Below are 25,447 nucleotides of genomic sequence, written 5' to 3' on the forward strand. Positions count from 1 at the left end.
AACTTTGCCATGTTAATATTAAAATGATGTTTTATCACTATTTACATACAACTTTTTGCGTGAAGACAAGATAAAAAACCGTTACAGCTATGCTGAAACTAAAACTCAAAGGTGGTTTACAGGGCCCCAACTATTATGTGGACTCTACAGTATCGGACATTAAGATAGGACCCTTTTTTTTCAATGCACCGTGCACTTGTTTTGCCACGTTACTCGTGTTTGTGTGTGTGTATGTGTGTATGTGTGTGTGTGTGTGTGTGTGTGTGTGTGTGTGTGTGTGTGTGTGTGTGTGTGTGTGTGTGTGTGTGTGTGTGTGTGTGTGTGTGTGTGTGTGTGTGTGTGTGTGTGTGTGTGTGTGTGTGTGTGTGTGTGTGTGTGTGTGTGTGTGTGTGTGTGTGTGTGTGTGTGTGTGTGTGTGTGTGTGTGTGTGTGTGTGTGTGTGTGTGTGTGTGTGTGTGTGTGTGTGTGTGTGTGTGTGTGTGTGTGTGTGTGTGTGTGTGTGTGTGTGTGTGTGTGTGTGTGTGTGTGTGTGTGTGCATGTGTGTGTGTGTGTAGTAGTAGAAAGTGAGTGTGCTTTTTAATGTGTATTTGCAAGTGCGCGGGTTTGTGTCTGAAAAACATAGCTTGCCATGATGTCATATTGCGTTGAAATTATTCTTATTATGTGTGTTATCATGTGAAACATTGTGCGTTTACACTTGGATAAAAACTAAAGTTTGCATCGACAGCAGCCCTTGTTCCTCGGACGAAAACGCAGGTGTGCTGTTTCATGAATGTGAATGCGACACCGGTGCGAAATGGACACACGCACAATAGCAATGAACTCGGCATTCTCTCACAGGTGTTTCTCCAGTGCACGCCATTGAAAGGCCTTCGTGCATCTCTGCGTTGCACGTTGTGTGCGCATGGAAAACTTTGTGCGTGCATTGAGCTGGTGCGCAGTTGTTCTTTTCAATGGGCGTTTTGTTTCATGAGCGCGGCAGTATTCTGTTCTCGATTTTGAAGGGAAGACGCTTACTCGCGTACTCGTTGATAGTTTTATCCATGCGATGTTTTCGCTGCTCGACAACGATGTAATTCATCGCGTATAGAAGTAGAACGCAGGCAGAGCACGGGATCAGCCGTGTCCAAGTTTTTAATCAGCGCGTTCTTGACGGTCCAAGCAAGCAATGTTAGTAACAATGGGTCGAGGTAAACGTTGTACCGATTATCAGCGCCATATGTAAAAGCGAATGGCTGCTGCTGGCATTAAGCGCAAAAGGATCGAGTTCGTAATGGAACGATCGCGCACTTTTGTGGCAAACGCGCTTCGGACAACCGAAACGTGCTTAGACAACTGAAACGCGCTTGGACAACCGAAACGCGCAAGTCAACCGGACGTCCTCAGAAGACCACGGCGAAAGAAGACCGTTACATTGTTAATACATCGAAAACACACTGATCGCGAGGGCGGTGGTCCTGCTTATCACACCAAAAACCTAACCCAAAACACAAAAAAACTACTAACAAAACTATCCGAAACGACCTACTTGTGAAACAAACACACACATCAATACACATTCAAACATACATCCACACACACACACATGCACACACACATACACACACACATACACACACATACACACACACAAAAACACAAACGCATACAAACCACACATAAACTTGGCCCAACGGGTGCACGGTGCGTTAAAAACCCAATGCCCTATTTTTCTGTCCGATACTGTACGATGAAGGGGCCCCGTCGGTAAGGGCCCCCGTCGGTAAGGGCTACCGTCAATAAGGGGCCCCGTACATTTGGTGTCTTGGTGTGGATGGTCGGTGCACGAGCTCACCAAAAAAAAAAAACGCGGAGACACTTGCTGCTAAAATCCAATGCACGGAACACAGAACAGAACGCTGCCTTTAACCACAAAGAAAACCTGTTTCAACAGCCACAAGCACACATCATACACAGACAAAAATTTAAAGGCCTCTAAACAAAATTTCAATACACCGGCTCGTAGCCGGAGAAATTAACAGGAAAAATTGACACCAAGCTCGCGTCGCTTTAAAAAGCCTAGGAAGGTCGTTTGGTCAACGGTGCTTCAGTGGGTTGAGGTTTCATTCGAGAAATGGTTAAATCGATGTCATAGTGTGCGCTCTTGGCTGGGATGAACCGTCCTGTTCTTGTATACGGGGTCCCTGCTACCGCTTTGCGATTGTGTGCCAAAAGCAGACAGCTGTTTTCACACGAAAAATGGTATTCACATTCCTGGCCTGGGATAGTGGATTGTGTGTGTCTTTTAATGCAAAAACTAAAATTTTCATTCTTGATCCTAATCGAACACATCAAGTTTGTGGACCGAAGAGAAGGGGAAATGGGAAAGGTTTCAGTTAGAAGGAAGGGGGGAAGGGTATAAAAATACTCAAGGAACCTATGGACCATGTTAATTTATATATGGTTTTTATCGACTATTTCAATTTTTGCGAATACAACAAGACCAAAAACCGTTACAGCTGCATCTACATACAGCCATATACAGCCATAATACGAAGAACAATCTCCATTGCCTCGGCCATTTGGGGGCCCCGTTGATGATCCCGTCGATTGAGGGGCCCCTTCTATTTGGTGTTGTCAACCCAATATACCCCCATTTTCCCTCCGGGGGTTATGTTTACAATCAGATTTACTATAACTTCCAGACCTATCAGAAGCATATTTATTTTATTTATCAGAAGCATTTTACTATCAGAAGCAGAAAACATTTGTCTTTCTAACATGTGCAATATTTTTACCTTAGTTGGATGCGCAGAACGCTGCGATGCATGCCCACAGCTCAAAACAATATCATTTCATCATCGTTGGCCCAAAGCGTTGCATCAAATGCATTGAACGCTACGCACGAGTTGGGTAAAGCGAAAATCCGTTACAAGAGATGCCTCACGCAAACTACATGCACATACGACATTAAAAGGCTCCGAAACCGATCTCAACACAACGGTTCGTAGCCGGAGAAATTAGCAAGAAAAATTGGCTGACACCAAGCACGCTCTTTTTATCTGTAAAGGTTTCATTCGAGAATCGATTCCGATGTCGATGTGTGCGCTTTTTAATTTGGCCAGTGTCTATGTTATCACGCAAAAACTAAGAACTCGTGCCCCTGCTATCTTTTGGGGACTGTGATGGTGATGGGGAAGTGATGGTGGAAAAGCAAGCTGTTGAAGGGTTTGGGTCTAATTTGGAAGGGTCGACGGAAAGGAAATATCGATATGAATGATCGCGTAAAATTTGACGGCAGCGGTCGGCAAAGTCCGGCCCGCCACAATATGCAGTCAGGCCCGAGAAAATATTTGCGCGATTTTGAAAGATAGGAAGATCCTATTCATTACAAATTAACTGAACATATTTTAATGTGACAATTCATATCGTTGAACTATTCCAAATTTGATCACCATAACATGGATTGTCGGACCAATCAATATGGTCAAATTTGAGGAGAAATTAGAAAATAGAAACGAATAATTCCATAAAAACCTGACTGTTGATTTTACGAGAACAATGGTTACACACTATTGCTTTTTAAGGATGCAACGATTTTCTTGGAGCTTTTTTTAAAAGAAATGCACTATCAATTGGTCTGACCTGGCCTTACTTGTCCGTGGCCTCATAATAGTACTGAACGATTGTACGTTTGTCTCGATAATTTTTCAGCTGTTAAGGTTTTTGTACCATCTTTAGATATATCCTGAAAACATTTTGCAACATGGAAGGATGGGTACATTCAGAAGCGATATTGCGATTTTGCTTAATTGTTTTGAACTTTTTATGACTTTTGCACAGTATGCTGCAGACTCTTAATTGAAGAATCTTTACAATCAATTTAAGTTATTTAATAAAATAAATTTGAAACTTGCTTGGATGATGTAATAATTTAAGAAAACCAATAACCAATCGCATTGTTTAATATCATAAACCAGTTATTTGGGCATTAACTGTAATAATATAATAATATATGTGTAAAAAAATGCATTCTCCTGGCCCTCACCGCTCGATCATTTAGAAAGCAGCTGATCTAAAGCAGTGGTCTCCAACCTGTGGTCCGTGGATTACTTGAGACAAACATACTGCAATGCAAGGTATTACCAGTTACTTCCGAATGAAAATATTTTCTTTTCCTGCGTTCAAGAAGTTATCGCTCTGACCGATTGAAAATGAAGTGGCCGTAATTCGAAGCAAGACATTCAGTATTCATTGTAAAGGTAAACACCAACGTAAAAGCAAAATATTGTTTTCATGTTATGCTCACGATGACGATTTTAAATCTTAAAAGATTTTAAATTTTTCGTATTATGAAATTTTTCGTATTATCGTCCGTATTATGAAATACGAGCTGGAAACTGTAAAGTAGGAAAGAAAATATCGTTTAGAACCATCGTTCTTGTCAATAAAAGACAAATGTAACTAGCTTAGCGAAAACGATAACTTTCCGACCTTTAACTTCTTTTGAGTATAGATAAAACCAACTCCGATCATGGCAGATCAGATTTGTTCGGATTGTCAGGATAGGACTAAGCCCGTCCATCATTTATCGACTTCTCATTTCAGGAATTTACTTATGTCCTCCTACCCAAGGTAATCCCTCTAAACTCCAACGTCCTAAAGGTTTTTATGATCGCCTAGACGATCAAGTGTCTAAAGTCCGCTTCGAAACAGTATCCACAGTACCCAAAATTTGAACATACCACAAAGCCTTTCTGATATTACTGATTGTTTAGTCATTGATATCGATTAAAAATTGGCGAAAAAAAGTATTGAAATTGGGGTTTTTATTGATGCGCGGGTGGTAGTCCATGCTGCTCTTGTTCATCTCTGTTTCATAAAAATTTAAACAGATGTGAACTGTATTTTGTTGAAACAAGTTTGTTGATTTGGTACGCACTCACGGTTATCATGAAATTTCAGCAAGAACAGCAAAGTGGTGTGAAGATTTTTCTCAACCAAAACGTTAATCCCGCAAGCCGAATACGCACCTAAAATTTACCGGGGTGTAAGCGGTTACCAAATCAAATTTTGTTCATCACAAGCAAGTGGGCATCGCATTATGTTTTCTTTTGAAGCTCAGAAATGTCGTTTTGACAGAATAAATAGCTGCATTTTCAGTAATTTGTTTTACTGATATTCAGTGAAACGAGAAAACCATGTATTACTCAATAGCTTTCAGTAAAAAATGTAACTGCAGCAAACGTATAAAATTTGCAGTGTGTGATTCGTACACCAACCCCCCCCCCCCCCCCCCCCCGTCGATGGATTTGGTGAAGGGGCCCCGTCTACCATAACGCCTAGGGCCTCGGAGAGGCTTGACCCGCCGCTGAACACGCTATCTTGAGGCACTCCCGATTTGGATGAAAAGGATCTGGAAAAGCAGGAGTTTAGTTGAACACGAAAAGAGCGATTTCTAAAAAACGAATGAAGCCAACGAATGTATGAGTCTATGAAATCCATTTTGGATAGCTTTGCAAGAAGTATAGGGTGAGGAATACGGTTAAAGGCTACTTTAAATCAGTATAAATGATATCAACCTGAGAACCGCTGTCTAAACTAGAGGTGATAACGGAAGTCAAGGAAATAAGGTTTGTCAAGGTAGAGCGTATAGGAATGAAACCGTGTTGCTGAGGTATAATGCAGTTTCTTGTAATAAATAGGATTTGTGAGTAAATTATAGATTCAAATATTTTCGAGCTTGCACCGAGGATGCTGATTCCACGACAATTGGTAGCGTTTGCGCGATTGCCTTTCTTAGGGATAGGAGTAATATGAGTTTATTTCCATGTGTCCGGAAATGAACATGAGTTAATAAATATACGGTACAGTTTTAATAGGAGAGGACTAAGCACAGCATTAAATTTCTGGTATACTGTTACTGGCATGCCATCTGCACCGGAATTAAATAACTGTTTAAGATTTTTTATTGCTTGTAAAACTGTGCTAAGCTGTAAGTTTAGGTTACTGTCGTTGATTACATTGGTGGACGTGTTGTTAGTGCTATTGAAGATTGATGGTATGGTTTTGATTGATTCAGGATACACACTTGAAAAATGTTCATCTAGAAGGTTGCAGCAGCCGTCAGTACCCGATGCAGAGAGATTGTCAAGAGTAAGATGAGAAGGGATATCTTTTGATTTACGACGATAATCAGCATGTCCCCAAAAGGCTTTAGGGTGAATTTTAAACTGTGCTTGCACTCGGTGGACGTAAGATCTAAAGCTAGCCCTGTTATATATGCGATATGCATTAGAAGAGTATTTAAATATGCGCTTATGGTGAGGGTCTCGCATGTCTTGATAATTACGTAGTGTGCGATTGCGATCTCTTTTGAGGAAGCGGAGAGTAGAGTCAGACCAGGGAGGGGAGTTGTTAAGTTTTTTAGGTGGGACAGCAGAATGGAAAAGCCGAGATAATAGGCCCGATTATTAAACACAAATTGTAAAGACAAGTTGTCAAAATCGGAAGATTTGTATTATGACAGCCGTTTGTGTTGTGTGTTGGAAAAAAAAATGACGAAACACAATCTCACAAGCACACTGCTGTGGGCTGTGAAATATGTTTGCAGTTTGAGTTGGAGAAGTTTTCGATCGCTTTGCGCAGCGGGATTTTTGCTCGCTTTTTTTATCGCTTTTAGCGGAAAGCGATCGAAAATCCGAGCTACAAAACTGCTCGATTTTGTCGTGCGGGTAGTTAATTTTTAACGACTGTTAATTTTTAGCCATTTCTTTCGCGATGCCAGCTATGGGCTGTGAAATATGTTTGCAGTTTGAGTTGCAGAAGTTTTCGATCGCTTTGCGCAGCGGGTGTGCAAAGCGACGGAAGATCTCAGGACATTCGGAGAATTTTCTTATGCCTTCCTTTTCTCTGCAACGGCAAATTTGTCAAGCAGCTCATCGAGCTACCCGTCCCTGGCTCCGCCTCATACCCCTCGCCTGAGCGTTCTGTCGAAGGTTTGGATGTGTTGGTGCTTCAGACGGCCATATGCTGTCAGCCGTCGTCCGTGCTTTTTCCATCCATAGCGCTATCTCTTTCTCGCTTGTGGTCAATGCTCATGAGTTGCTGTGGCGCTTAAAAAAGCCGTTAACAAACATATCGGCGATGAAGTTGCATTTTCACAAATCAAACCAAAAAAGGGCAGTGAATTGAAACGCTGCAATGTAACATTGACTACGGAATCGCTAGCTCACACAGGAGGGTTTGCTGTGCAACGCAGAGAGCCCCAATTCGCATTAACATGTTCATCCCGGCGCTGATTTTCATCAACATTCCTTTTCGCCGGCATCTAGAACGCAAGCTGATTGTGAAAACGGCATCCTGGAAAGTTCACTGGTAGTCCCTGGGACATATCATCGTGCTGAACGTGTTAAGCATTAAGCATAACTTTGTTACCCTAAGCTTTTGCTTTCGTATGGAGTAGATTACACAGATATGCTGAGCTGTCTGCGCATGCGTGTGAGTGTGCGTGTGTGTGCAAAGCTGTCGCCGAATGTGTTTTCTTCCAGAATGTTATGATCCATCGGTCAAAGAAAGCAAGATGTTCATGAAAGGCGGAAAGACGAATTGAGGCCCCTGTCAATGGTAACTGATGACCGGGAGCAGGGGGTACTGGCACACAGCTGTTGGGAGATTGAACAGTATACTTAAATTGCCAGCGGGGAGGGAGGGGGATGGTCATGGGATCCCTACGATCATCTTTCCGGGGGCCTTTGTCGCTAATACTTGTAGACATACGGCATATCAAAGACTAGAGATCATCGGTGACCGCCTACTGTTAGATCCACCGCTGATTCATGACGGTGTTTTTTTATGGTGGAGGTGCATCCTTCCCCCTGCCTACTGCGTATGCACCGGGCAGGAGACAGTGTGGCAGTATGCAAGTTACACACTGGATAGGAACGGGCCCGCGGCACCGCCATCATTCCGCACATCTTAACAGCATGCCCGTCGTGGGTTCTAATCGCGTATGAACCATCCGCCGTAGCAAGGGGTTAGTCACCGGCTCCGGCTACGTGGTACACAAGTCCTGAAAAGGCCGGCATGATCGCGTTGGCTATTACGCCAATAATAATAAAAAGAACTTAGCATAGCAGTCCACACCCGGGTAAGAGTTTGTCTTGACTTAGTTGCTGCCGGGCTACCGCTGTGACGCGACAAATGCACGGAATGCACTCGACCAAAACATGAACCTACCGATCCGAACCCATTCCAAGGCAGTGCCGGTCGCACGGCGTCATGATACCGACTCAAAGCCAACAAGCCACCAGATTCTGGACGGACAGGTGCAGTATCATACGCGCACCGTAATAAACCAAACCAGAATTCTCTTTTGTATGGATTCAATTCAAAATGTTATTTCCACTTGAGCCCGCTAGCTGAATTGGATAGAAATGTGCTACATATCACATGCACGTTTGCTTCGATCGTGTGTCTTTTTAATACTAGTGTTGGGTCATACGATTCATTTCACGACCCGACCCGAAGTCGCGTGCGAGCCAGCCGGAATCGATTCCGACCCGTGGGTGCAGCGGGTGCGCTAGGTCGGAGTCGGAATCAAATCCGACCCGCTGGTGCAACGAGTTCGGGTCAACCCGAAATATCAGTAGGTGCGAGAAAGCATAAGCGACTCCGACTCGTTGGTGTAGCGAGATCGGGCCGGGTCGAGTCAAGGTAGGTTCAATACCCGACCCGAACTCGCTGCACCAACGGGTCAGAGTCGCTTATGCTTTCTGGCACCTACTGATCTTTCGGGTCGACCCGAACTCGCTGCACCCTCGGGTCAAACTGAACCTACCGTGGCCCGACCCGAACTCGTTGCAGCAACGGGTCGGAGTCGCTTATGCTTTCTCACACCTACCAGAGTAGTTGCACCCACTGAACCTACTTGTACCTTTCGGGTCGACCCGAACGACTCCGGGTCGCTTACGGATGGCTACGACCCGATAGGTTTAGGTCGACCCGCCCATCATTATTTAGTACAGTATCGGACAATAAGATAGGGCATTGGTTTTTTCATCGCACCATGCACCCGTTGGGCCAGGTTTATGTGTGGTTTGTATGTGTGTGTGTGTGTGTGTGTGTGTGTGTGTGTGTGTGTGCAAGTGTGTGTGTGTGTATGTATGTTTGAAAGTGTATTGGTGTGTGAGTTTGTTTCACAAGTATGTCGTTTCGGATAGATTTGTTAGTAGTTTTTTGTGTTTTGGGTTAGGTTTTTGATGTAATAAGCAGGACCACCGCCCTTACGATCAGTGTTTTTTCGATCTATTAACAATTTTACGGTCTTCTTTCGCCGTGGTCTTCTGAGGACGTCCGGTTGACTTGCGCGTTTCGGTTTTCCAAGCGCGTTTCGGTTGTCCAAGCGCGTTTCGGTTGTCCAAACACATTTCGGATGTCTGAAGCGCGTTTACGACAAAAGTGCGCGATTGTTCCATTACGAACTCGATCGTTTTGCGCTTAATGTGAGCAGCAGCCATTCGCTTTTTCATATGGCGCTGATAATCGGTACAACGTTTACCTCGACCCATTGTTACTAACATTGCTTGCTTGGACCGTCAAGAACGCGCTGGTTAAAAACTTGGACACGGCTGATCCTGTGCTCTGCCTGCGTTCTACTTTTATACGTGATGACTAACATTGTTGTTTAGCAGCGAAAAAATGCGTATGGATAAAAACTATCAATGAGTAAGCAGGTGAGCGTCTACCCATTTAAATCGAGAACAGCATACTGCCGCGTTCATGACACAAAACGCCCATTGAAAAGAACAACTGCGCGCCAGCTCAATGCACGCACAAAGTTTAACATGCGCACACAACGTTCAACGCAGAGATGCACGCAGGGAAACACCTGTAAGTTAATGCCGAGTTCATTGCTGTTGTGCGCGTGTCCATTTCGCATCGCTGCGCATGCACAATCATCAACCAGCACACCTGCGTTTTCGTCCGAGGAAAAAGCGCTGCTGTCGATGCAAACTTTAGTTTTTATTAAAGTGTAAACGCACGATGTTTCACATGATAACACACATTATCAGAATGCTTTCAACGCAATATGACATCATGGCAAGCTATGTTTTTCAGACACAAACCCGCGCACTTGCAAATACACATTAAAAAGCACACTCTCTTTCTACTACACACACACACACACACACACACACACACACACACACACACACACACACACACACACACACACACACACACACACACACACACACACACACACACACACACACACACACACACACACACACACACACACACACACACACACACACACACACACACACACACACACACACACACACACACACACACACACACACACACACACACACACACACACACACACACACACACACACACACACACACACACACACACACACTCACTCACTCACTCACTCACACACACACACACACACAAACACACACACACACATAGAAAAACACAAACACAAGTAACGTGGTAAAACAAGTGAACGGTGCGATGAAAAAACCAATGCCCTATCTTATTGTCCGATACTGTACCACCAACAGCAGAGCTGGTCGCAAAGTTGGTGGTGCCAATCCAATAGTTGTATTATTTCTCAAGTAGCGAGGTCAAAAATACATGAACTTTGTAGCCGTAGTGGATGAAAATGTACGCATCAGAATCAAACAGTTGTGGGGTTTCCGCACGCACACACACACTCACATGCACGCACGCACGCACGCACACATGCATGTATGCGCGCACACGAGCACGCACTCACGAACGCGTGCATGCGAACGCGCGAACGCCAGCACATACCCACGAAAGCGCGCACGCGAGAACGCACCCCCAAAGTCGCGCACGCGAGCACGCACCCTCCACAAACCCCCCCCCCCACCCCTCCTTCCCGTATGATCGATTACGGCAACCTTATCGGAAGAAAGGCTGGTTCAGCTATCTTGTAGCGCATCCTCATTCAAAGCGTCGGGCGGGGTGGGGGATCGCGACATGATAGAGTGAACGGTCACTTTCCTCGCACTGTGTGTGTGTGTCGAGACCCAAAAACTCGAGACAGATTTCGGCACATTTAAAAAATAAAATTATTAAAATTATTAAAACTATATTTTATAAAATAAAATAAACTATACATTACACTATACATTATACAATATACTATACATTGTGAGTACAGGCGGTCCCCGAGATACACGGTTAATGGGGACCGAAAACGGCCGCAAAATACCGCGTATCTCGAATTTCCGCGTAAGTCGAATCTCGTGATTTTTAGCCAAAATATCAATAATTTTCGTGTAATTTTGAAAGTAGGGGGTGGTTTTAGCCACTTTATAAATTATTTGATATGATTCTGACGGAATATAACAGTTTTAAACGTTTTTAAATAGTTTTTAACATTCGATCAAAACGGAAATTATTTGGCAATTTACAATTGATGTGTCAAATCAGTACAATTTGTTCAAAGAACTGTCAAATTTAGAAAACCGCGTATCTCCGAATCCGCGTATAAGAGGTACCGTGTATCTCGGGGACCGCCTGTACATACTACTCAACATGTATACAAATGGGCGCCAATAATTTTAAATTTTTTGACCGTTTTTTTTGCTCCGCCGCCTAAAATAATTCGTCCATTTCGCCCACAGAGGGCGCTAAACCTGCGCAGGCCTGCGCAGGAATCGCTGAAGTCCCACGTGGGGATCGGGCCAAAATCTGCGCTGGCTAGCCCAGATTTTGGTACATTTCCTGCGCAGGAAACTCGAATTTCGAATTTGCGCAGCGGGTCGCAAACTAACGATTGTCAAGAGCGTTGCAATACAAATCCACATAATTTTTAACTAAACTGCTCGAATTTTTCCCCTGTGTTTGCCTATGTGTGATATTGAGCAATCGTCAACTATTTTGACGTTTGTTGATTTTAACACGAATGATCAACAAATGAACTCGGTTAAAATAAATTGAACTTTAAACAACTGTTGAAATATTTGTTTTATTCGTGGTGCCGACTATTGTTCTTTCCAGTTCTATGCTACTCACGATAGTTATAGTTGTTGTAGGACACTTCTATCATACTTATATGCTAATATATCCTTTATCTTTTTCTTTCCATATGCATCACTCAATTCTTCGCCGTAAAATGTATTGTGCACCGTTCGCCAACTTCTGATGGTACATAATGTGATGTTGAATCAATCATTTCATTTGTTTGACAAACAATTATAAAATAAAAACTATTTCAAAACGACGTAGGAAAAAGCTTCACGCTAACTATTACTGTATCAACAAGTCCACCACAAGTTGCTACTTATAACAAAGCAATCAAAGTTACGGTAGACGGACCACGGGAACCCCGATCGAAAACAAGTAAGTTTTTTAATCCTTATACAATATGTTTTTTTCAGTACCTTGTCCATTTGATTTGTATGTTTCAATATAATTCCTCATTCGGCATTCAGTTTTTCTAATATATACTTTGATTAGTTGGTGACTACGCTCTTAAAACATGCGAAAGTTTCGAGAAACAATTAGAAATGTGTTTAAATGTAGTGCAAGCAACACATTTTGTAAATCACTTTTTGCGAAGGGATGATGAAGGATGAAAGAGAAGAGGTATATAAGAGAAGAAGATAAACGGGATGCGTTCGTCTGCTTCGAGTGCTCAACTCCGAATGCTCTATATTTCTCTTAAATCTAATCCTTATCCTAGTATAATCATGTTCTTAACACTATCGCATACAAATGCTATCGCCCCTTTAAGTTACAAGCGTCCTCGCTTGGTTTTAATGATTCCTAACAAATGACATTTCATTTTTTTATCCTTGATTTATGAACCTTAAAATCAAACCAATCCCTAAATGGTAGTTCATTATCTTGTTTTACTTCAGAAGCTTTAAATGGTTCTTTATCTTTCGTATTTCGTTGCGTAACTCTTACAAATACTTTCTCCCCGGGGCTTAAACTATGCGGTAGTTCTCTATTCTTATTTCCATTTTCCATTAATTCTTTTTGTTTTTGAAGTCTTACTTTTACATTTGATTGCAGTTTGTTGAAGCATTCTAATATTTTTTCCGTATCAGTTTTTCCTTGAACGTTTAAAATTAATTCTCTTGGTATGTAGCCTGTAACCGAATGGATAGTATGATTAAAAATGTCAACTAGTACATTGATCTTATCGAAAAAATCCAAATTATTGTATCTTCTATTTAATGTTCTATACAATTCTATGAAGGTTGAATGGAATCGTTCTACTATGCCATTGGAATTGCTTCCACTGGCGTGATGGATTTATTTATTTAAATCTTGAAGAAAACCAACAAAATCTATGGATACAAAAGCCGGTTCGTGATCACTCAATCTTGGAGGATTTCTGTCATATTTACTTTTCCTACAAATGCTGCAAATATTAATGAATACTTACTTATTCGGCGCTACAACTGCTTTGCGGTATTGGCCTGCATCAGGAGTGTCCGAAACCGCTCACGGTCTCGCGCCTTCGTCTGCCAGTCCGTTATCCCGGCCTTCATGGCGGACGCCTCCACGCCATCTTGCCACCTCAATCTGGGCCTACCACGCCTCCTCTGTCCTTGTGGACGGCCTAAAAAGACTTTACGGGCTGGGTCGTCCGTTTCCATGCGTATAACATGGCCAGCCCACCGGAGCCTGGCTAGCTTGATACGCTGTACGACAGTGAGGTCGCCGTACATCTCGTATAGCTCGTCATTATAGCGGCTCCTCCATTGTCCTTCCACACATACGGGGCCAAGTAACCTTCTGAGCATCTTCCTCTCGAACGCGGCTAAGAGGGTTTCGTCAGATTTGGACAGTGTCCATGTCTCAGAGGCGTATGTGAGTACTGGTGCTATATAGGTACTATATAGTCCCAGCTTCGTCCGTCGCGACAGGTTCTTTGAGGTGAACTGCTTTTTCAGGCTGTAGAATGACCGGTTGGCAGCCAGCATCCTTGCGCGCAACTCAGCTTCCATGCTATTGTCGTTGCTGACCTTTGACCCAAGATAGGTGAATTCTGGGACGACTTCAAAAGTGCGTTCACCTATCTGTACATCACGCCTACGTAGATTCGGATTATTTATTGGTAGGTCCGCTGATCTTGCCACCATCAGTTTGGTCTTTGCCTCGTTTATCTGCAATCTGAGGTTCTCTGCCGCCTGCTCAATCCCTTGGTAGGCTTCTGCTACATAGGAGAGCCGCAGACCAATGATGTCTATATCATCAGCGTATGCCAGGATCTGGGTTGACTTATAGAAGATGGTTCCCGTAGTCTCCACCCTCGAGTCGCGGATGGCCCTCTCTAGCGCCAAGTTGAATAGGAGACAGGCAAGCCCGTCATCCTGGCGCAAACCCTTGGTGGTAGCAAAAGGTCCTGAGAGTTTTCCATCCACCCTCACCTGGCATGTGACGTTGGTCATAGTCATTCTAACTAGCCTTATCAGTTTGGCCGGGAGTCCAAATGAGCTCATGGCGTCGTACAGTTTTACCCTGGCTATGCTATCGTATGCGGCTGTGAAGTTACAGGGTTTCACACTTTATCTCAAGACCGCGGGACCCCTTCCCGAATCTGTCTTAGCCAAAGCCAAGACTGCGGTATGATGCTTGAAAACGTTGATGATACCTGAATTCATCGGATGCAATGCTGAATCTGCGGCACATTTCTCGAAACACACTGGTCCGCGCCGAGGACATGCGGTCGAATATTTTTTTACACGGATAACCTTTGTGTACATCAGTGTACTGAAAACAGTGAATAATTTTTTCGTGTTTTTACCAGAAAAGATTATTTAAACAGTTCAAACTACTTTCTTAACACTTGTAAATATTTTAATTAAACAAATATGCATTCACTCATTTTATTAAATTGCCTTTTTTTGGTAAAAAAACGAAAAGGATAATTGAGTGTTTCTTTTAGACTGATGTACACAAAGGTTATCCGTGTAAAAAAATATTCGACCGCATGTCCTCGGCGCGGACCAGTGTGTTTCGAGAAATGTGCCGCAGATTCAGCATTGCATCCGATGAATTCAGGTATCATCAACGTTTTCAAGCATCATACCGCAGTCTTGGCTTTGGCTAAGACAGATTCGGGAAGGGGTCCCGCGGTCTTGAGATAAAGTGTGAAACCCTGTAATGAAGAGATGGTATGTGTCGTTTTTGTATTCAGCCATCTTCTCCAAGATCTGCCGCATGGTGAAGATCTGATCAGTGGTTGATTTTCCGTTTCGGAATCCTCTTTGATAGTTTCCTACTATCTCTTCGACGTGCGGGACAAGGCGATCCTGGAGGATCAGGGAGAATATTTTATAGGCAGTATTCAACACCGTAATACCCCTGTAGTTGTTGCAGTCCAACCTGTCTCCCTTCTTGTATACGGGGTAGATGATGCCGAAATTCCAATCACAAGGCATCGATTCGCTATCCCACACCTCAGTCACAATTTGATGAATCTCGTTTTCTAGTCGTGCACCTCCATTCTTGACCAGTTCGGCTGCAATTCCGTCAGTTCCGGGTGCCTTGTTATTTTTCAGCCGACGGATAGCCTTTCGTGTTTCTTCTATGCTAGATGGCAGTAGCATGACACTATCTGCTAGTGGTGCTTCTAGCTGTTCGCTAAACTGGTTATTAAGTAATTCATCAAAGTACTGAGCCCACCGCGAGAGGACCTCTGGCTGGTTACAGACCAGATCTGCATCCTTGTTGCGACAGCAGGTTACCTTAGGTACAACGTTGTTTCGGTAACCTGCTATCGCTTGGTAAAACTTTCGTGTCGGTCCGTACGCCTCTCTGGTTTGCTCGAGTTCCCGCATGTTTTGCTCTTCCAAAGCATGCTTCTTGGAGCGGTGAACTCGTTTCTCTTCGCGTCTGAGCCGTGAAATTTCCTCTGCGCATGCCCGCGTTCTATGCCGTTGCTGCATTGCTCGGTATGCAGTATTCTTACGTTCGGTCACTTGTCTGCATTCATCGTCGATCCAGCCAGATTTGGTGTTGCCACGACGTGGTGGGAGTATATTTCTTGCACAGTTTATTATTTTTGTTTTTAGAGCGTTCCACCTCTCGCTCGTAGTTTCATAACTGTTTTTTGGTAGTAGAGACTCGTATAAAGTGGCTTTGAATTTCTGTTGGACAGTAATGTCCCTTAGAGAGTCCGTGTTGAGCCGAGGCTGCGTGTTTTCTCCGCCCCCAATGTCGCGGGGGCGGGCGATTCTACAACGTATCACTAGGCCAACCAAATAGTGATCGGAATCGATATTGGCTCCTCGATATGTTCTGACGTTTAACAGACTCGACTGTCGTCGGCGGCTTATTAACACGTGGTCGATCTGGTTGAAGGATTCGCTATCCGGGTGCGCCCACGTCATTTTGTGGATGTCCCTCCGCGCAAATTTGGTACTTCCTACAACCAGATTGTTTGCTGCGGCGAACTGGACCAATCTACTACCATTATCGTTAGTGTGCTCATGCAGACTGTGACAGCCAGTGTATTGGCGGTACATTGGCTCCCTACCGCCTTTGCGTTGAAGTCCCCCGGGATGATTATGAGATGGGGCACACATCTATGATTCTAGCGAGGCGGCCGTAACCCGTTCCGAGCACGCGGTGGCGGTCATGGCAGCTGTAGTATATGTCGTAGCAATGCTTACCACGCTTGTTGTGCACACCGTTCCCTAGCCACCGAATCTCTTGTAGAGCTACGAAGTCCATGCTCAGTGTGGCTAGGGCATCATCCAGTTTTTTCAAGGCTCCGGCTTCGCTTAGAGTGCGTACGTTCCATGAGCCCATTTTAAGAGTAGTCCTGGGGCATTGCGTAGGGTCGGTATCGTTGGTTCCGTTTCGATGATTCCTGATGCTTTCCGTAGTCTATAAATCGATGGGACTGGGTGACTGGCCCCGCGCCCATGTGACCGTTTTGTTTAGCGTCGGGTTGCCCCCCCCGACGTTCAGGCACCCAGTTTCCCGGGATACCCACCCCCCTCCTGGTTTGACATATGCCACCATCCGCCCAAGGGGTTGGATCAAGCCCGTGTACCCATGCTTGGATATGTGGTGACACACTTTAGCACTCTGCATGGCGAGTACGTGTCGGAATAGGAGTTGGATGGGAGAGCCTGTATTAACCCTCGAGGGGGCTTCGGATCCCATCCGATTGCAGATTAATGAATACTTTAATTTTTTTATCCATAGATGGAAAAAAATTTTTGCTTAGAATTTGTGCTTTGTTTTCTTTAATCTCTCGATGCGCATATTAATGGGTTTTTATTACGATATCATCTTGCTCTACTTCTGATTTTTTATCTGCTAACAAGGTAAAAGAGATGTAAATTTTAAATATCTTGTTTTCTGCGAAGTGTTTTCGGTACGTCTCTTGAATGAGCTGGATAAGTGAATTGGGACAATGAATACAAGAAGAACCGTTATTTTTAACTTTTTCTTTAATAATGTGGACAATACCTTCCTCAAAATATTGCGGCTTTTAAATTATGAACCTATGGAACTTAGGGAAAACTTCCTCATGCGTTTCTGCTACATTGAAGTCAACAAGAAAAATCAATTGATTTTTGAAGAGATTCGTAGATTTTTGAAGAGATTCGACTTTTCTGTGATACGTATGTAATGATCATCACTCGTGTCTGCCGACTGTATTGTCATTTCATCGTTTGTGTCACCGTTCAACTCATTTAACATTCATTTCCACCAAGACAACATACCGTGCCACAAGTCATTGAGAACGATGGCAAAAATTCATGAATTGGGCATCCTTTTGAGGTCTGAGAACAAGAAAAAGTCGCTGGGGGCCAGACTGGAGAAAACGGTGGGTGGGGAAGCAATTCGAAGCCCAATTCATGAATTTTTGCCATCGTTTTCAATGACTTGTGGTACGGTGCGTTGTCTTGGTGGAACAACACAACACAAAAGTTGCTTGACAAAAGACGCTCTGTCTCACAAACTAATTGACATACAGACGTCAAATTTTGACACGAATCATTTGAAGGTTGGTACTATATAAAAAATGCATTTAATACTAGCGGCGCCATCTATGTGTCAGACCGGGGACTTATCAGCCAACCTGTTACTCCTATTTCATTAGATGCAAAATTTGGTCTTATTCTAGACAAAGCATCGGCCACCACATTTTCCTTTCCCGGCCTATAAATTGTTTCAAAATCAAATTCTGTTAGAACTAGATTCCATCGGACTATCTTTTGATTTAAATTTGATGAAGCATAAACCAATGGGCGGTGGCCAGTAACCAACTTAAACTTCCGACCGTATAAATATTGTCGAAATTGTTTTACTGCCCAGACAATTGCAAGGAGTTCTTTTTCAGTGGAACAATAATTTTCCTCTAACTTATTCAGAGTCCGAGAAGCATAAGCAATTGGCCTGTCTTTACCAATCTGGCCCTGAGATAGCACTGCTCCAACTACGAAGTTACTAACGTCGGTAGTGAGAATAAATTCCTTTGTGTAATCTGTATTAATTAATCTTGTAGCGTCAGCCTTTTTTGGGACTATCCATACTGGTGATGTGTATGGGGAAATTGATTCCTCGTCTTTTAACATTTTTTTCCCCTGGTTTTGTACCTCGCTTTCAAAAATTTGGGGGTATCGATATGATTTTGTATGGATGGGAATGTTATCTATTGTTCTTATATTGTGATTGATAGCATGAGTAAATGTGAGTTTTTCATTTTCAAAGTGTATTATTTCTGTATGTTCATCAATTAGAGATTGTAATTGTTCCTTTTGTTCCTGTTGGGAAAGATAATTGTCTATTACTTTAAACTTTTTTCCAGACAGCTCAGAAGGTCCTTCTGTTTCTACAAATTCTTCTTCGTGCAGATGAAGCTCATTGAGGATAGTTTCTTGATACATATTATTATTATTTTTTAATGTAACTAGTGCGCTTGTTCCATCACTACTGTAAATTCCTGGCAAAATGGAATATAGTCCACAACCGGTTTCTTCACCAACAACAAGATCGTTTTTACTTTTTGTTTCAATTTTTATGAAACGTACTTCGTCGGTATAGTTAATAGTCTGATAGTCTGGACTAGTGTTGGCCGTTCCGGTCCGAACCTAGTAAAAAAGTTCCGTTCTTTATGTAGGCCGTTCCGTTCTGATCCTTTATACAAAATTGTTCCGTTCCGTTCATTCCGTTCCGTTCTGTTCATTTCGTTATTTCCGTTTCTTTCCGTTCATTCCGTTCATTCCGTTCCGTTCAATTCGTTCTTTCCGTTCACTTCGTTCCGTTCCGGTCTTTGCCGCTTCAATATTGTTAGCAAGGTGCTATCGTTCGTGCGTTCCGTTCTTTAAAAAAACCGGCTTTGTCCGGCTGTTGCTTACTGCATGCAAGATAACTTCACTCTTTCTCGCACATAGTGTGTGTTGCCTGTGCACTAGTGATGGGCAAAACGGCTCCGATGGGCAAAACGGCTCCAGGCAATTTCGGAGCCGGCTTCGCTCCGACGGCTCCGGAACCGGCTCCGTTCCGACGGCTCCGGAGCTGGCTCCGCACCAACGGCTCCGCTCCAACGGCTCCGGAGCCGGTTTTAACACAAAGGACCAAAAGAACTTTTTCAATGAAGTTTCAATCGAGGAAATCCGTAAATAGCGGAGTAGGTCATGTTTAAAAGAATTTATCAAAAAAATATCGATCAGTTTTGAATATTGTTAAGAAAGACCAGACTAACGAATGCTACACAATGTCATGCATGTCAATACTGCAATCGTATCGTGTGTTAGCTTCCACACGTGCGAGAATATATATTCATTTTTTAGTACGCTATCATACAATGATGTCTCTATTGAACTGTTAGTGCGGAGCCGTTGGTCCGGAGCCGTTGTTTCGTCGCCGGCTCCGGAACGATGGGCCCGATGCCGGCTCCGCAGCCATTGGAACGGAGCCGTGAGTGTAGAGCCGTTAGTCCGGAGCCGGCTACGGAGCCTTTGGTGCGGAGCCGTTGGTGCGGAGCCTTTGGTGCGGAGCCGTTGGTGCGGAGCCGGCTCCGGAGCCGTCGGAACGGAGCCGGCTCCGGAGCCGTCGGAGCAGAGCCGGCTCCGGAGCCATTAGTCCGGAGCCGGCTCCGGAGCCGTTGGTGCGCTCCGAAACGCCCATCACTACTGTGCACTCTCCCATGCTCACAGGAATATTCATCGCACTTCGTCGCGTATCGTTTATAAAAATCGTGATAAGCGAAACCAAAAATGGTGTTGCATTTGGTATTATCGTGCAATTTGTAACATCTATTATAGTTTTTGTTATAATTTAGCTTGTCTTAACTAGACAAATAACTATTATAAAATTAAAATCTGTACTCATATGGCGGAACGGGTTGGAAAAGATGTATTATAATATGCGAGTATGAACAACGAAAAATAAAATGTATTTATTTTTTATGCCATGGTATCCACTTGATCTTGGCTCTCGGCATGATTCCAATATTTGGCCATTCGATTTGAAGCAATCTGTTCCATTCGACAACTGTTTGAGTGCTGTGATCTTGTAAACGATTTGTGTGAAAAAAAAACTATTTGTTTTAAATAGACAGGGAAATTCAAATAATTAGTCAATCTCGTGATACAATCGTCAACTCGTACCACTCAATAACATCGACATGGGTAAAAGCCTCGAATGGACCGTACCCCCATACGCCGGGATGATTATCTTGCTATGGGCATTTAATAAGTTACTGATAGCCAAGCCTATTAGTGGTACAGGAAGGCTGTGACCGAAAATGGTCGTCGCATCTAAAAAGTTTTAAAAATGCTAGATAATAAATGCATGCTTTATATAAGCACAGCTGGTACAGCTTACTGGGCATAGGTCGAACCCATCTAGATTTGGTGTCAGACATGATTTCAGATTGAAGAAACGCCTTTTCATATCCTGTAACAAGTAACAACATCCCCCCCCCCCCCCCGGATGACAGTTTGGCTTCTAAGCTCTGGGTCGGTTCTTTTGCACCCCAGGTTCACGTTCCGTTCCTTTTTTTTAACGAAATTCCCAACACTAGTCTGGACATTTCTTTTTAAATTGATATTCTTTCTTTCCAATCTTAATCATGTTTTTCCCTATGTCAAAATACGCATCAGGGTCTCGAAGTGTTTCAAAGCCTATCAATCCATCAAAATAATCGTGGAAATGAAATATGTTAAATTTAATTTTCTTGTTAATGTTAACGATGTCGAGCAGCAATGATTTTTTAATTGCATGTTTTCCATTAATGTTACTAACAGAAATGCCATTTTCGTCTAAACAATTTTCAAAATTTGCCTTTTTGGGTATTATGTAATTTTTGTTCGAAATATTTTGCTCTTCACTGCTCGAACAATAAGTTCGTACGTTTGTGTGCCCTTATAGGTGTCAAATAGATTAAGCGTTGCTTCGGTATCTTCTATCCAAGCTTGTGTCTCGTTTTTGTTACCATTAAATATTGGTAATTTTTTTATAGGATCTGGCGTTTTAAAGGAAAGCATTGGATCATCTTTTACAACCGCCCTCATCTTATTCATTTCTTCGACTAGGCTATTCTGTGTATCGGTTAAACGCCTTATGGATTCTAAGAGATCTTCTTGGGTAAAATTATTTTCTTGATTCATCTTTCGTGGTGGATATTGCACTTTTTATGTCACTCGTGTCACTCTACTTACACGCTTTGTTTGTGCTTGTAGTTGTCTGTCGATGTAGTCTCTTCTCTATTGTGCGTAGGTGGTACGCTGTCTCTCAGCAAATTCCGTGCTTGTACGCACTCCGCTCTCGAGCAATTTGTGTCCTTCGCTTCGATTCTCTCCGCAACTCCGCAGATATGCTCTCAGGAATGGATAAACCGGGATGATAAAGGATGCTTGTTCGCTTTACGACTGCGCCAGTTAACACTTTGACCGCCGGCCTGACGTGACAGTTTTTGAGTGAGCACGTAGCGCATGGTAAGAGAGCTATGTGTGCGACAGTTTCTTGTGCCATTGTTATCACTCTTTTGTTTCATTGTGATAAGCGGCGAAGCACATGTCGTTCTCGTTCTCTCTTTCCTACCTCATTCGTTCTCAAGAGAATCACTGGGCGTCAGATGCAAAGCTGAACGGTGAGCAAAACCGTCATGCGAATTTATATGACACGGCGCTTAAAGTGTTAAGAAGATAAACGGGATGCGTCGAGTGCTCAACTTCGGATGCTCTATGTTTCTCTAAAATCTTATCCTTATCCTAGTATAATCATGTTCTTAACACTATCGCATACAAATGTGTGCGTGACGTATATATATAGATCTATATATGGTCTGTACCAGCTATTGACCTGCATTTTTGATAACATTGTTCGCATGATTACATCGTCATCTCTCTTACTAATCGGCTTAAATTTATCTGATCGTGTGGTAGTTTGAGACAGGTTTGTCTATACAGGTCTATACGCAGCGTTCGTGTACTCTTTTACTACTGAAAAAGCCTCATCTAAATTTATCGGTTAACAGCTTCTCACATGCGACGCTAGTGGTCCATCAACGAATCTAGTATATATATATATATATATATATATATATATATATATATATATATATATATATATATATATATATATATATATATATATATATATATATATATATATATATATATATATATATATATATATATATATATATATATATATATATGTATAAATATATATATCTATATATATATATACATATATCTTACATATATATCTTACATATATACATACATATATATCTATATATCTATCTTTTTATATATACAAACCTACAACCTACAAATGTTTCATATAAAGAACAAAAATATTGTACAGATACAGAGAAAGCTTTCCCAATATTTTGCTCAATACGGTATACCGAAAGAGATTATAACTGACCACGAAACAACTTTCAGATCAACCCAACTGAAAAATTATTTAGGTTCATTAGGTGTAGTATTAAAATACGCTTCATGTTCAGAATCGAATGGGCAGATCGAAAAAACACATAGCACAATTACCGAAATTTACAATACCAACAAACACAAATATGAAGGCTATGACATAAAATCCACTATAAGAATAGCAGTAGCGTTATATAATGATACTATTCATTCATCTACTAAGTTCACTCCAAATGAACTGACATTTAATCAGACAAACAATAGTAATCCAGCACAGATTTTAGAAACATCTAACCAACTTTTTACGGAAGCCAAACACAACTTAGAAAATGCAGTTAAGCGACAATTGAACCAAAACCATTCCTTCGCTTACACTCACACTGATAGCACGTACTACATTTCGCTCCGCTCTATTTGCGTTTTGTGCACTTATTTTCGCAAATTCCGATCTGGTTCTATCATTGCACTGTGTTTTGATTATCAGTTGTGCAAGCCTCAATAAACTGTTCATATACTCAAGTGCTCAAAGCCTGTATAAGTGATATAAAGTGTATACTCCTTGGCGCGGTGAGCCTGTTGAATCGTCATGGCTGATCACTGTTCGACCTGCGCCCGTGCTTCGTCATCCGAGGAACTTCCTTACACTTGCGACGGCTTCTGCAAGCGATGGGCTCATCGTTCGTGTCTTGGTGTGAGTAGTGCCGCAGTCAAGGATCTCATCAAAGAAGATTCTCAAATTCTGTGGCTTTGCCACAATTGTTCGGAGAATCGCCGCAACGGACACTCAGTGATGATTGCTGAGCTAACGGCGGCACTCACCGATCTCAAATCTCAGCTGTCAGCTGAGTTCCAAACACGTATGGATGCTGCCGCGGAATCGCTAAAACGCACGATGCTATCCTCACTCGATCAACACACAGATACTCGTCCTGCTTCACACACTTCTACATTCACCATTCAACGCAAGACATCGACATCCAAAGCACCAGTTCTTTCGTCAACACCAGCCACCGAACTTAGCAACCCGGCAAAACGTCGTTTAATGGACCGTTCTCCGCCGTCCGTTGTCGCCACCTCTCCGCTTCTAAATGGCACCGCACCCATCGCCACTTCAGCTCATGCCACATTGCTCCTACCACCAGAAACGCCTAAATTCTGGTTGTACCTGTCGCGCTGCCGCCCGACAGCCACAATCTTAGAAGTGGAGACTTTCGTCAAGGAGCAAATCGGCATCGAGGATGTCACCGTTTTTAAGCTGGTGCCACTTAACCGCGATGTCCGCACTCTGACTTTCTCTTCGTTTAATGTTGGTTTGTCGCCGGATTATAAGGAGAAAGGATTATTATGCTCATCGTGGCCGATCGGAACTGTCTTCAAAGAGTTCACGGATCGTAGGAATGCTCCTATTTCTACATTGTCGACAAATCCCCTGACCATTACCACTACAGCACCAACAAATACACACGTACCTGTCACCACAAACACTGATGTATCTATTCATATGGAAACAAACAACAACATTACTGCCTCCACCAACAACACTGCAGTCTCGACGTCACCTCCTGGATCATCACAGCAGCAATAGCAACACTACTTACACACTCGCACTCTAAATCTCCGTTAAAATTTTACTATCAAAACACTCGCGGTCTCAAAACCAAACTTTCGGATCTTCGCATCTCTCTCGAAGTTGCGAGATATGATGTCATAATACTAACTGAGACATGGCTGGACGATTCGATTCCTTCATCCCTCTTCTGTGACCGAAAGTATACCGTCTATCGTTGTGATCGTTCAAGCGCTAACAGTATCTGCTCTCGCGGCGGTGGTGTCCCTTAGATAACAAAAAAATACGCAGCGAGTGTGAGCGATCGCTGAACGAAAGAAACGCACACAGCGCAACACGAAAGAAACAAACACATGCACACGAAAGGATGCTCGCGCATGGGCGCGAGCATTGAGAGAGCGCACCGTGTATTTTGTATGGGAGCGGGAGAGAACCGTGGTACCCGTTCCCGCCCCCTTTTTTAAGCCTAGGAAATCTTCCATCGGCTTAACTCTAGGTTTTTACGCACACCATGATAAAAATTACCCGCTCGTTGTCCGTAGGGGATCCTTGCGCTGTACTGACCATTTCATGTGGTAGCAAGAACGAGAGCACACAGAGGAACTTTCGGTGCAGCTGTACAAGCGAGACACCAACATCAGCACAGCGCTGCGAGCAGATCAAACTGAGCGCGCAGGCTGAAAGTGAACGCACACATTTCCACATGTGTAACTGTGATAGTGCCAAAACTGTGTCGAAACCAAAACGCGCTCTCGCCTCCGTGTATTTCACACCGATTCTCCGCTTAACTCTAGGTTTTTACACACACCATGATAAAATATCCCGCTCGTTGTTTGTAGGGGTACTCATTGCCTGTTCCGCTAAGCTCTTGTCGCTGCACATTGAAGTATCCCAATGCTCGTTAGAACTTTTATGGATTCAAATTAAACTGAACGGTCACTCACTCTTTGTTGGTGGTGTGTATTTACCTCCAAACCTCAGCTCGAATAC

At 43.1% G+C, this 25,447-nt stretch overlaps 1 protein-coding gene across 2 annotated transcripts in view; it reads left to right on the forward strand.

Annotated features, from left to right (window-relative positions):
• LOC120956088 (uncharacterized transmembrane protein DDB_G0289901) overlaps positions 1-25,447 on the forward strand; it is a 350,743-nt gene that overhangs the window by 87,293 nt on the left and 238,003 nt on the right. For both annotated transcript variants that reach the window (XM_049606605.1, XM_049606608.1), the window contains exon 3: positions 12,257-12,370. In XM_049606605.1, coding sequence (XP_049462562.1) covers positions 12,257-12,370 — 114 coding nt within the window. The remainder of the gene's footprint in view (positions 1-12,256; positions 12,371-25,447) is intronic.

This window comes from Anopheles coluzzii, chromosome X (genome assembly GCF_943734685.1).
Source record: "Anopheles coluzzii chromosome X, AcolN3, whole genome shotgun sequence".
In the NCBI taxonomy this organism is placed as follows: Eukaryota; Metazoa; Arthropoda; class Insecta; order Diptera; family Culicidae; genus Anopheles; species Anopheles coluzzii.